This window comes from Chiloscyllium punctatum, chromosome 27, assembly GCF_047496795.1.
Source record: "Chiloscyllium punctatum isolate Juve2018m chromosome 27, sChiPun1.3, whole genome shotgun sequence".
NCBI lineage: Eukaryota > Metazoa > Chordata > Chondrichthyes > Orectolobiformes > Hemiscylliidae > Chiloscyllium > Chiloscyllium punctatum.
This window is the reverse complement of record NC_092765.1, coordinates 2,672,700-2,686,858: the sequence shown is the minus strand read 5'-3', so window position 1 is coordinate 2,686,858 and position 14,159 is coordinate 2,672,700. Positions and strand designations below refer to the sequence as shown.

General features: G+C 41.7%; 1 protein-coding gene across 4 annotated transcripts in view; it reads right to left on the bottom strand.

The window, feature by feature from the left end:
* The window catches only part of tmem234 (transmembrane protein 234), a 55,165-nt gene that overhangs the window by 40,252 nt on the left and 754 nt on the right, over positions 1-14,159 (bottom strand). Inside the window, exons 2-4 of one of the 4 annotated variants that reach the window (XM_072547921.1) lie at positions 10,921-11,072; positions 4,539-4,605; positions 2,586-2,678 (exon numbers count right to left, since the gene is read on the bottom strand). In XM_072547921.1, the coding sequence (XP_072404022.1) occupies positions 2,586-2,678; positions 4,539-4,605; positions 10,921-11,072 (312 nt within the window). Of the gene's footprint in view, positions 1-2,585; positions 2,679-4,538; positions 4,606-10,920; positions 11,089-14,159 lie in introns of those variants that run through there. The other 3 variants (XM_072547920.1, XM_072547919.1, XM_072547916.1) reach the window with 3 other exon arrangements.

The following is a 14,159-nucleotide window of genomic DNA, read 5'->3' as shown; positions in this document are numbered from 1 at the left end:
GGTCTCCATATCTGAAGAAGAACATTCTTGCTATAAGGTTAGCAGACTGGGATGACAGGACTAATGTATGAACAGAGGGTAAATCAGTGAGGGCACTATACGCTGGAATTCAGAAGAATGAAAGGGGTATCTCAGAAAAACCTATAAAATTCTAACATGATTAGACAAATCAATGCAAGAGGGATTTTGCTAATGGTTCAAAACCAGGGAATCACAGTCTAAGGATATGGGGTAAACCATTTAGGACTGAGATGAGGAGAAATTTCTTCACCCAGAGAATGATGAGCCTATCGAATTCACTACCACCGAAAGCAGCTACAGACAAAACATTGTGTGACTTTGTTAAGGATTTGGATATAGTACTTGGGGTTAAAGGGATCAAACAATCTGGGTGATCCAGGAAGAGAGTACTGAGTTGGATGATCAACTATCATCATAATAAATATTAGAACAGGCTCAAAAGACCAAATAAGGCATCTGCTATCTCAACCTTTGGATATGTACCAGAAGCTTCCTCTCTTTTCTTATTCAATTGTATACATCCCCTGACATCCAGTGATCTCTGCACTTGTTGGTCCCACATTTCACCTTTACAACAACATGTTGACCATGCACTCTTGTTATCATCCTTATGACAGACTCTCACTGCTCTGATGTGGACTTTCCTGCAAGTAGCTACTTCCTATCCACTTTGGCCATATCCTATCTTGTCTTATTAAAATTGGCCTTTCTTTATTTCTGGCTTATCTTTGTCATTATCCATAATTATTTTAAATTTTACTATATCACCAAATTACCAGACATACCTGCTTCCCACCACTACCACAGCTACCACTTGCCTAGCCTCATTCCTTAAATTCCCTTTCTTGTAGCACTTACATGCTGTCTCAAAATGTTCTCCTGTAAGCCCCCTCTAAGCCTTTCACCTTTGTCCATCCCAATGAATGCTGGAGAAGTTGAAATCCCCTTCTATCATTACCCTAGTAGAGTCATAGAGCTGAACAGCATGGAAACAGACCCTTCTGTCCAACTTGTCCATGCCGACCAGATATCCTAAATTAATCTAGTCCCATTTGCCAACATTTGGCCCATATCCCTTTAAACCCTTCCTATTCATATTCCCATCCAAATGCTTTTTAAATGTTGTTATTGTACCAGCCTCCACCACTTCCTATGCCAGTTCATTCCATGCAAGCTCCACCCTCCGCCCCTTAAAAGATTGCCCTTTAAATCTCTTTTAAATCTTTCCCCTCTCACCTTAAACCTGTTCCCTCTGGTTCTGGACTTTCCTACCCTGGAAAAAGACCTTGGCTACTTACTACCTATGCCCCTCATAATTTTACAGACTTCTATGAAGTCACCCCTCAGCCTCCGACACTCCAGGGAAAATAGCCCCAGCTTATTCAGCCTCTCTTTATAGCTCAAACCCTCCTCCTCTGACAACATCCTTGTAAATCTTTTCTCAACTCTTTCAAGTTTCACAACATCTTTCCTATAACAGGGAGACCAGTATTGCATGCAGTATTCCAAAAGCGGCCTAATCAATATCCTGTACAGCCACAACATGATCTTCCAACTCCTATATCCAATGCATGACCAATAAAAGCAAGCATATCAGGCACTTTCTTCACTATCCTGTCTATCTGCGACTCCACTTTCAAGAAACTATGAACCTGCACTCCAAGGTCTCTTTGTTCACCAACATTAGTTTTACAGTTCTCTTAGATTTGCCTCCATATGTGTCTTCCTATCTCTCCCTGTTTGTTTGGAGATCTATAGTATACCCCAAGCAAAATGATTGCCCCCTTTATGTTTTTAAGTTCTACCTCTATGACTTTGTTTGAGGAAACTTCTAAGTTATCACTCCACCTTACAGCAGTCATTGACACCTTGATCAATATTGCAACATCATCTCCTCTTTTACAAACCTTGCATCTTACCCAAAGATTTTATATCCTAGGGTATTGAACCGCCAGTCATATCCCCATACATTACTTAACACCCTCAAGTCATTTGCACTACTTGCAAAACATCTAGCATTAAAATAAATGCCATCCAGCCTTGCCAGGTTCTCTTTAGCCTTAACTCAATTACATTTGCACTGCCTTCTAGACTGACTTGGATCTTCTATACCTGTTTGTGCATTATGTCCTACTGTATCTCCATTCTGTATCTCATGACCTTTTCAAATTAATTTAATTCCTAAACAACTGAACTACCAAACCTCCTGCAAGGACTTTGATCCTGTTTCAGTTCAGGTTCAACCCTTTGGATTTTTACAGGTTCCACCTTCCCCAGCAATGAACAAAGTCATCCAGGAATCTAAAGCCCTCCATTCCACTCCAACTCTTTAGCTTCACATTTATTTGTTCTATCCACCTATTCCCATCCTCACTAGCATTTCAGAAGAAACAAGATAAATGTATGAGAGAAAAAGGAATACATGGGGAGGTTGATGGGTTGGAGGAGGAAGGCTAGGACGATACTTGAGTGGAGCTTGAATACTGACCAGGTCTCATGAGTAAGTGGTTTGGTTCTATACTGTAAACACTAGGAGAAACATTGTGTATCAATGTTGCACTTACATTTGCCACCAATCTCTTCACCAAGCAACTTTCCAGTCAGTAATGTGAAGAGAAATGTCAGCGAGTTTGATAAAAGCACAGCCAATGACAGATCTACAATGAATAAATATTTATTATTGACTAACTACCTCTCAAAAATTACAGAAAGAAGAGTAATTGTTGTGTCCATTATCAATGAACACATCACAAATGTGAATTAAAATGTAAGATAAACAGTGTTCTTCCAGTACCACTAATCCAGAATCTGGTTTCCAGCATCTGCAGTCATTGTTTTTACCTATATTTTTACCTTTCCTTGGTCATGCCATTTATCTCAAAATTAAAATTCTTTAAACAACGAGGACATTTTTAATTTTAGAAGCTGTTAAAATTTTGCTTGAAATTGATCTAACGAGATATACCAGTCACTATTTACAGGAGATAAGTTTCATTCACAGACACAACCATTTGGAAACAGGAAGGACTTTTTTACATTAACTCATGGGATGTGGATCTCGTTAGTTCAACCAGCACTGATGGGCTATCGCTAACTGTCCTTCAGAAGATGGTGCAGAATCTTGAAGGCCATGTTATGTAGGTACACACAGTGTTATTAGGAAGGGAGTCGAGTGACAGTGAATGCATAGCATATACAGTAGTCCCCCCATAACCACGGGGGATACATTCCAAGACCTTTGAAGGGTCTGTTGCCGTGCTGTGCATCTCTATGACTCTACCACGGAAACCTGAAACCAAGGATAGGAGTGAACACATTCATTTAAATAGGAATTTTACCTTCCCGGCAGCCCTGTCCCCAGTTCTGGAATGTTCCCTGTTATATGTCAGGCCATGGTAAATCACGGGAAATAATTCCACTGATACAGTAGTTCTAAATCAGGATAGTGTGTGGTCTGGAGGAGGACCATTCTGAGAACTCTGTTTCTCACTCTACAACTTGCCAGACCAGCTGAGTTTCTCCAGCATATTCGGTTTTGTTTCAGGTACCCAATATCTGCAATATTTTTATTTTATTTGGCCATTTATGACTAGATATCGCACGGCTGCAAATGATCTAATGGTTGTGCAATCACTTAGCTCTGTCTATTGTACACAATTTTTGCTGTTTGGCATTCAAGGAGTCCTGTGTTATCATTTCACCAGGATGACAGCTCGTTTATAAAAATGCCTGTTGCTGCTCCTGACATGCCCTCCTGCATTCTTAATTGTTGCAGGGTTGATCTCCTTGCATTATGACAATAGCATAATGGGGAAATGTGCCAAGCTATGAGGTTAGAAATTGTGGATAAATAAAACTCTGTGGCTATTGATGACCCACAATAACAGATGGGAATAATTTTAAGTTATACACATGTGCTTCAAATTACACTTATAGTCTCAAATAGTTGGAATTCTATTCATTCGTGAGAGCTGGGCATTGCTGGCTGGGTAAATGTTTATTGCCTATCACATGCCACAAGTGGTGGGGTGTTGCTTTATTGAATCGCTGTGGTCTATTTGGTATAGGTACACCACAATGTTTGAGACTTCTGACCAGTTTTGCTACAATTGCTACAATGGATAGCCCATTTCAGAAGGTAGTTAAGAGTCAAACACATTACTGTGGGTCCAGAGATGTACAAGCTTGCCCACCTCAAAAGTCATCAGTGTAACAGATGGGCTTTTATGACCATTGTTTCATGATCTTCAATGGACTTCTCATTCCAGGTTATTTTCTTTTAATTTAAATGCCACCATTTGCTGTGGTGGGATTCAAACTCCGATCCCCAAAGCATTACCTAGGTCTCTGGACAAAACTTAGGTCCAGTGACAAAACCGCTAACCATCACTTTCTCTCAAGAAATGGGAAAAGCCTCAGAAACTGGCAATTGATAAAAAAAATTGCAGTAAGTAGTCATGACTTTAATAAAACATCAGTAATGTAAAGCATTTATTAGAATGAACAGGGACACCAACCTGTAGATGCCAAAGTGAAGTAGTAGATGACTGATCCACTTTGATTGAGAAGAAAAGGCACTAAATACTGAAAGACATTAAATGAAAGAAAAACAAGTAGACACTGTTTTTCACAAGATCTGAAGATGTTGTTTATGTGTTGGCTGGAGTCTGGAATAGGCCTGGTACTTTGCTCTGCCCTTTAAAATCCTTATGTAATCCAGGTAATTGTAGCAAGTATTAATTACTGAGGTTATTTTACAGGCAAATGTGAATCCAGGTCCAGCTCAGAGCCAGACAACACACTGAGATATCTCAGTGGGATAGGGTGGCACAGTGGCTCAATGGTTAGCACTGCTGTCCCATGGTCCCAGGTTCAATTCCAACCTTGGGCAACTGTCTGTGTGGAGTTTGCACATTCTCCCCATCTCTGCGTGGGTTTTCTTCGGGTACTCTGGTTTCCTCCCACAGTCCAAAGATGTGCAGGTTAGGTAAATTGGCCATGCTAAATAGCCCATATTGTTAGGTGCATTAGTCAGAGGGAAATGGGTTTGGGTGGGTTACTCTTCAGAGGGTCGGAATGGACTGGTTGGGCTGATGGGCCTGTTTCCACACTGTAAGGAATATAATCTAATCAAACTGCCATCCTTATGAATTGGTACTTCAGATCTGTGATCACTGGGGAAGACACAAGCAATCTCCCTGAGGTAACGGTGGCTGAAGGACCTGAACTTAAGGGAATTTACATTTGCCAGGAATTGGTGTTGGAGAGACTGTTAGGTCTGAAGGTTGATAAGTCCCTGGGGCCTGATGGTCTACATCCCAGGGTACTGAAAGAGGTGGCTCGAGAAATCGTGGATGCGTTGGTGATTATTTTCCAGAGTTCGATAGAATCGGGATCAGTTCCTGCGGATTGGAGGGTGGCTAATGTTGTTCCACTTTTTAAGAAAGGTGGGAGAGAGAAAGCAGGAAATTATAGATCAGTTAGTCTGACCTCAGTGGTGGGAAAGATGCTGGAGTCTATTATAAAGGATGAAATTACGACACATCTGGATAGTAGTAACAGGATAGGTCAGAGTCAGCATGGATTTATGAAGGGGGAATCATGCTTGACTAATCTTCTGGAATTTTTTGAGGATGTAACTCTGAAGATGGACGAGGGAGATCCAGTAGATGTAGTGTACCTGGACTTTCAGAAAGCTTTTGATAAAGTCCCACATAGGAGGTTAGTGAGCAAAATTAGGGTGCATGGTATTGGGGGCAAAGTACTAACTTGGATTGAAAGTTGGTTGGCTGACAGGAAACAAAGAGTAGTGATAAATGGCTCCATTTCGGAATGGCAGGCAGTGACCAGTGGGATACCGCAGGGATCAGTGCTGGGACCGCAGCTTTTTACAATATATATTAATGATATAGAAGATGGTATTAGTAATAACATTAGCAAATTTGCTGATGATACTGAGCTGGGTGGCAAGGTGAAATGTGAGGAGGATGTTAGGAGATTACAGGGTGACCTGGACAGGTTAGGTGAGTGGTCAGATGCATGACAGATGCAGTTTAATGTGGATAAATGTATGGTTATCCACTTTGGTGGCAAGAACAGGAAGGCAGATTAATACCTAAATGGAATCAATTTAGGTAAAGGGGCAGTACAAAGTGATCTGGGTGTTCTTGTACACCAGTCAATGAAGGTAAGCATGCAGGTACAGCAGGTAGTGAAGAAGGCTAATAGCATGCTGGCCTTCATAACAAGAGGGATTGAGTATAGAAGCAAAGAGATTCTTCTGCAGCTGTATAGGGCCCTGGTGAGACCACACCTGGAGTATTGTGTACAGTTCTGGTCTCCAAATTTGAGGAAAGACATTCTGGCTATTGAGGGAGTGCAGCGTAGGTTCACATAGTCAATTCCTGGAATGGTGGGACTACCTTACGCTGAAAGACTGGAGCGACTGGGCTTTTATACCCTTGAGTTTAGAAGACTGAGAGGGGATCTGATTGAGACATATAAGATTATTAAAGGATTGGACACTCTGGAGGCAGGAAACATGTTTCCGCTGATGGGTGAGTCCCGAACCAGAGGACACAGCTTAAAAATATGGGGTAGATTATTTAGGACAGAGATGAGGAGAAACTTCTTCACCCAGAGAGTGGTGGATGTGTGGAATGCTCTGCCCCAGAGGGCAGTGGAGGCCCAGTCTCTGGATTCATTTAAGAAAGAGTTGGATAGAGCTCTCAAGGATAGTGGAATCAAGGGTTATGGAGATAAGGCAGGAACAGGATACTGATTAAGGATGATCAGCCATGATCATATTGAATGGTGGTGCAGGCTCCAAGGGCAGAATGGCCTACTCCTGCACCTATTGTCTATTGTCTATTGGATTTGCTATGTTCAAAGAGAGGATATACTGTTCCTTCCTACGACATGCTCAAATTACTATCAGGGTAAACAAACCACACACACTCATTTTTTTTTGTTATGGCATATTGCAGTTGAATTAACAATTTTGTTTATTGTTCAAAGTCTAAATCTACGCTAATCTTAATAAGTTTGTAGATGACACCAAAGTGAAGAATTTTATCTAAGATTACAAAAGGGCCTTAATCAAATGGGCCGAGGAGTAACACATGGAACTTAATTTGGATAAATGTGAGCTGTTGCATTTTTGCAAAATGAACAGGGCAGGACTTATACAGTGAATGGTAAGGTCCTGGGGAGTGTTGATAAACCTAAGGGTTCAGATAAATAGTTCAGTGAAAGTTGTATTACAAGTAGACACAGTGGTTATGAAGGTATTCAGAATGCTTTCCTTCATTGCTCCATTGAGGATAGGAGTCATGTTGCGATTGTACAGGATATTGGCAAGGTCACTTTTGGAGTACTGTATACAGTTCTGGTTCACCCTGCTGTAGGAGGATACTATTAAGCTGGAGGGGGTTCAGAAAAGATTTACAAGCATGTTGCCAGGACTGGAGGGTTTGAGTTATTACGAGAGGCTGGATAGGCTGGGACTTCTCTCACTGGAGCTTAGGAGGTTGAGGGTCACCTTATTGATGTTTATAAAATCATGAGGGGCACAGATAAGTTGAATAACAAAGGTCTTTTCCCTAGGGTTAGGAAGTTCAAATCATATTTTTAAAGTGAAAGAAGAAAGATTTAAAAGGGACTTGCGGGCAACCTTTTCACGCACAGGTGGTTCATATGTGGAATGGACTGCCGCTGGAAGGGGTAGATACAGGTACAGCTACAACATTTAAAAGGCATTTGGACAGGTACGTGAACAGGAAGGTTTACAGGGATATGAGCCAAATGCAGGCAAGTAGTCGATTAGTTTGGGAAAGGACAAATTGGTTGGCATGGACAAATTGGACCAAAGGGTCTGTTTCTGTATTGTATGACTCTATCAGTGGCAATAATTGTGAACAATAGGTCTTTGAACCTTTATTTTTAAAAGGAAACACAGAACATAGAGAAAGAAGTTGCAAGATGCTCCAGATTGTAGGTGGTTAGGTATTAGATCAAAGGAATTGCATGTGGCAGTAATTGAGAATTAGCACGGCCATCAAGATTCACCATGAAGGACAGGGTTGTTGTGACAGAGCACTGGAGAAGTCAAGAGAAAAAGGTGGAAGCTGTTATGGAATGTCGCATTGCTAGCAGGAGAAGTGTCATTTGGAATTATTAGGAAAATGATCTGAAAACATTTGGAGGAATCAACAAGAGTAGCACTCCAGGATTGAGGAAGAAGGAGTACTTTGAGGTCATTGCAGGCAGTTCTGCTAACAAAGCAGTGACAAGATTTTCTCAGAGTAAGGCTTCCAACATATTATATCCAGCTGTCTCCCAGTGTGTTAAGCATAATTTCTTCTCAATTCACATCACCACAAACAGAGGAACTGGATACTTATCTCAGTGCTGACTTTTACTTAGATTACTTAGTGTGGAAACAGGCCCTTTGGCCCAACAAGTCCACACTGACCCGCCAACCAGACCCATTCCCCTACATTTACCCCTGCACCTAACACTACGGGCAATTTAGCATAGCCAATTCACCTAACCTGCACATTTTTGGACTGTGGGATGAAACCGGAGCATCCGGAGGAAACCCACGCAGACACAGGGAGAATGTGCAAACTCCACCTGAGGCGGGAATTGAACCCAGGTCTCTGGCGCTGTGAGGCAGCAGTGCTAATCACTGTGCCACCGTGCCGCCCATTGTGCCACCGTGCCCATATGTGGAATCTTTTTGTTGAAAATGCTTACCCATTGCATTCATAATAACAGTTCCTGCTTAAACACTGCTAAAAGGAGACAAACAGTTCTCATCAAGAACTAGAATGCAAAAAAAATGTTAAAAATGGACACCAATTTATACAGAAAATATATGTAGATACTAAAATATGGATCGCCCAGCAGAGCTACATGTTGATATTGTTCCGAATCCATCATTGGCAGAAAATGTCATCGAGAAAAATCCTGTTGATGTGTTTGTACAGGTTTCAAAGGACATGTTTGAACATGAGGTCAGATAGCAATGGTTGAAAACTGTAATTCCTTCAATTTTTGATTCTTCTTACAATTCCTAGTATTGCTGGGAAGTACTGTTTACCTAACAAGGAGAGGTAGGGTAGGATTTATACAATGAATGGTAGGGCCATGGGTAGTGTTGTAGAACAGAGAGACCTAAGAGTTCAGGTACATAATGTTTAAAGTTGGCGACACATACAGACAAGTTGCTTAAAAAGGCATGCTTGCCTTCATTGCTTAGTCCTTTGGGAGTTGGGAAGTCATGTTGAGGTTGTACAGGATATTGTTGAGGCGTCTTCTGGAATACTTCGTCCAGTTCTAAGTCTCCTCTAAGGATATTATTATGCTGGAGAAGGTTTAGAAGAGATTTACCAGGATGTTGCCAGGTATGGAATGTTTGAGGTATATAGATGGGTTGGGATGTTTTTCATGGAGTGTATGAGGGTGATGTTTGGCGTGGATTGGTTGGACTGAAGAGTTTGTTTCTGTGCTGCATGACTCTATAAGCATGGTGATTGGCTGGGACACCAATGCCATTAATTTTAATTTTCAGAGCAGGCAGGTAGATTCCGATTTACCAGTATCTCCTTGGGAATACAGCAGAGATTGGCAGTTCCCCATGGCCATATCTTTTCTCCATGAAAACAGTGCAATGTACATATAAATTCCTTTTGCCTACTTATTACAGGGTCCTAAGTATTTTTGTATGTAGCTTCGAAAATAAGCACTGCAGGCAACACTGATGATCTTGGTTTCCAGTCTTACTTTTAGTGCAAACTTAATTGTTTAATAAATAGATTACAATAACAGAATCACATTTAATGGTGGATACACTTTTCTGAGCCTGGCAAGCATGGGGTGGGTTGAGTGTGAATGGCCTGCTTCCAGCTGAGAATGGTCAGTGAGATGTGCTGTTCGATGTGGCTCACCAGTTGACAGATTGTCTGATTTATAGATTGGGCAATCCCCACACACCAAATCTTGTTATCACATGGTCTGCTATTATACGCTACTTATTGTTAGCCACTGTTAGTCCCCATTAGCAGCATTCATGCTCCAGAACCTACCTTTATCCACTCCAACTATTCTCCCTCTTGGACTCTATGTCCACCTATCGTTTGTTGCTTACCACGCCCCCAGTCCCACCAACCCATTTTCTGCATTGCAATCAACTTTTTTCCTGGCTACAAACACAGAAATTGCTGAGGAAGAGACACCAGACCCAAAATGTTAACCCTGATTCCTCTCCACAGATGCTGCCAGAACTGCTGAGCTTTTCTAGCAATTTCTGTTTTTTGTTTCTGATTTCCAGCATCTGTAGTTCTTTCAGTTTTTTTAAACTCTGTTAGAGAAAGACTGGGGAGTAAACACTGACTAGCTGCAAGGATCAAAGTCAGTCTGGCACAGTTAAAGAGCAGGACGGAGATCAGGTGGGGGGAAGCATGGTGGTCATGGTTAGACTAATGGCTGTCAAGAGTTGGAGAATTGGGCAACAACAGTAAGAAAACATCAATTCAGTGAATTGTTGTATGGGTTTAATTGAACAGTTTGGTAAGGTTAGGGAAAAAGCAATGAAAAACAGACGTGCACTCTGTCATAACTGCAGCGGGCAGGCTATTGGAAACTAAGTGCTAAACAGATACATGCTTGGCCTTGGGCTGTTAATTAATGAACGCTGACTTTGTGGTTTTGGTTAGTGTAGAGAAAAGAAGATCATAAAAGTGCATTAATGGCAAATCATGGACAAGTTTACAACCTAGAAATATTCATCAATTAAAATAGAGATGACTAAAACTAAAACTTGGTCATTCTCCTGATGGCAGTCCACATGATTTTAAGAATGCAATAAAGTACAGTATTCCAAAGTAATTTTCTTACCTTGTAATTAAGAAATAAAAACTTAACCTCTGCGAAGAGCTGAATGACAATGTTTCTAGACTTAACCTTCTCTATTCCCTCCGTGCCCTTTTTCAGAAAGGGGTTTGTTCCACCCCAAAGAAGTGCCACGAGGAAGAGGCAGCAAACTTCCACTGAAATAAAAGGCATGGACCAAGGCTCTAATTAAATCCTATTGATTAATTTTTCAGTTCCATTGGTGACATATCAAGAAAATATCTACAATATGAGGCCAAGCCAATATGTACTAGAGCATGGCTATTTTGAATAAAATGAGAAAAGAAGACAAGAATTATGCAATGCCCTGTGAGCATGCAGTGCTTCAGTTTCAAATTCTATGAATCAGCTTATTAGTGTAGCACGTTGTACTCATGCACAGCAGAAATACAGGAACTACAATAATGTCATGAACCAACACAAATTTCAAACCTCCATTTCAAGGGCACAGTATAAGATATTATTCAAGATTCTCCCTTTATCAAAACAAAACACGAATGTTTGAAAGCACATCGGGAGTACATGTCATCATTACCAGTTTAAGTTTTGGTTAAATTTTTATATTTATGTAAATAGCAAAATTCTTGATTATGTCTACTTGTAACCTTAGAACTACATTGAGAAAGTTGGGGACTGCTGAGCTTTTAGGAATTGATTCCAAAAAGCTAAAATAAATATTCTAAACTTCTTTACCTAGTAAACCCAAACATAAATACACTGAGGTATCACATTACAGCCTGATATGTGACGAAGATAGACACTTTGAGGAAAATGAGTCTCCATTTCCAGACTCATCCAAGGAACTCAAGAAATGAAAAGTTTGAGTTTTTCAGGACATTTGAAAATATATCTCATTTTGTACAAATCGCTGTTCATTATGGCATAAATGATGGTGATACTACCACATTCTCAAGTGTAATTATGGGTCAGCAACAAATGCTGTATGAGCCAGCTACACTGACATCTCATTAAATGTAGTGGTTCTGTTCGCCGAGCTGGGAATTTGTGTTGCAGACGTTTCGTCCCCTGTCTAGGTGACATCCTCAGTGCTTGGGAGCTTCCTGTGAAGTGCTTCTGTGATCTTTCCTCCGGCATTTGTAGCGGTTTGAATCTGACGCTTCCGGTTGTCAGTATTTTGGGTCCAGGTCGATGTGCTTATTGGTTGAATCTGTGGATGAGTGCCATGCCTCTGTTCTCTATTTGGCTGTTCTGTTTGGCTTGTCCTATAATAGTAGTGTTGTCCCAGTCGAATTCATATTGCTTGTCATCTGCGTGTGTGGCTACTAGGGATAGCTGGTCGTGCTACCAAAAGAGGGAGTTTGACCCCACCCCACAGCTCACCAATAGGATAAACAACACACTGAGGAACCTACAAAAAAACGGACAGATAACCAGGTTTGACCTACAAAGGATGAAACCTGAAAGCAACAACACCCCCAGATTCTATGGACTACCTAAAGTGCACAAACCAGACATCCCACTCAGACCAATAGTATCACTACCAGGGACACCATCACACAAACTGGCTAAAGAACTACAGCAGAAACTGAAACACCTGATCAGCGGATCCAGGCACTCTGTACAGTCAACACAGGAATTCTTGGACATCATCAGAAATATACACATAGACAAGGAAGAAACCATGGTCTCATTTGATCTAACAGCACTGTTCACCTCTATCGACAAAACCCTAGCCAGAGAAACAATAGCCAACCTGCTGGACATACAGAACAGACAACAGGACGTTGAACCTAATCAACAAAGACGGCATACTCAAACTACTGGACCTGTGCCTCACAACACACTTCACATTCAACAACCAAATATATGAACAAATCAACGGCACACCCATGGGCTCACCCATCTTTGGACTCATAGCAGAAGCGGTAATGCAAAGGTTAGAACAAACAGTCTTACCGCAAATTCAACCCAAACTCTGGGTCAGATATGTGGATGACACCTTTGTAATTAAAAACACAGAAATAGAGAACACACACCGGATCATCAACGCCACACTCACAGGAATCCGATTCACTAGAGAGGAAGAAAAGGACAACCAACTCCCATTCCTAGACGTGATGGTACAGAGAACACCGAATGGAGAATTCACCACAAAGGTTTACAGGAAAGCCACTCACACAGACCAAGTCCTAAACTACGAAAGCAACCACCCCAACACACACAAAAGAAGTTGCATCAAGACACTATTCAAAAGAGCCACAACACACTGCAGTACACCAGAACTGCAAAAAGAGGAAGAAGAACACCTATACAATGTATTTGCCAAAAATGGATACCCCTGCAATTTCATTGACAGATGCCTAAGGGAAAAACAATGGAACGAGGAGATGCTGCAACCCAAAGGACTAGCCACACTACCATACATCAAGAGCATTTCCAAACTGACAGCCAGACTACTGCGACCACTAGGACTTCTAACAGCACACAAACCAACATCCACTCAGACGACAATTCAACAGAACGAAGGACCCAATACCCAGCATGAGCAAAACCAACGTAGTGTACAAAATCCCATGCAAGGACTGCACAAAACACTACATAGGACAAATAGGAAGACAGCTAATGATCCACATCCATGAACACCAACTAGCCACGAAACGACACAACCAACTATCCTTAGTAGCCACACATGCAGATGACAAGCAACATGAGTTCGACTGGGACAACACTTATTATAGGACAAGCCAAACAGAGAACAGCCAGGGAATTCCTAGAGGCATGGCACTCATCCACAGATTCAATCAATAAGCACATCGATCTGGACCCAATATGGTAAAAACAATGACTGCAGATGCTGGAAACCAGATTCTGGATTCGTGGTGGTGGAAGAGCACAGCAGTTCAGGCAGCATCCAAGTAGCTTCGAAATCGACGTTTCGGGCAATTCATCAGGAATGGCTTTTGCCCGAAACGTCGATTTCGCTGCTCCTCGGATGCTGCCTGAACTGCTGTGCTCTTCCAGCACCACTAATCCAGAATCTGGACCCAATATACCGACCACTGCAGCGGACAGCTGGAACTGACAACCGGAAGCGGCAGAGACAGGCCACTATAAATGTCGGAGGAAAGATCACAGAAGCGCTTCACAGGAGGCTCCCAAACACTGAGGATGTCACCTAGACAGGGGACGAAACGTCTGCAACACAAATTCCCAGCTCAGCGAACAGAACCACAATAACGAGCACCCGAGCTACAAATCTTCTA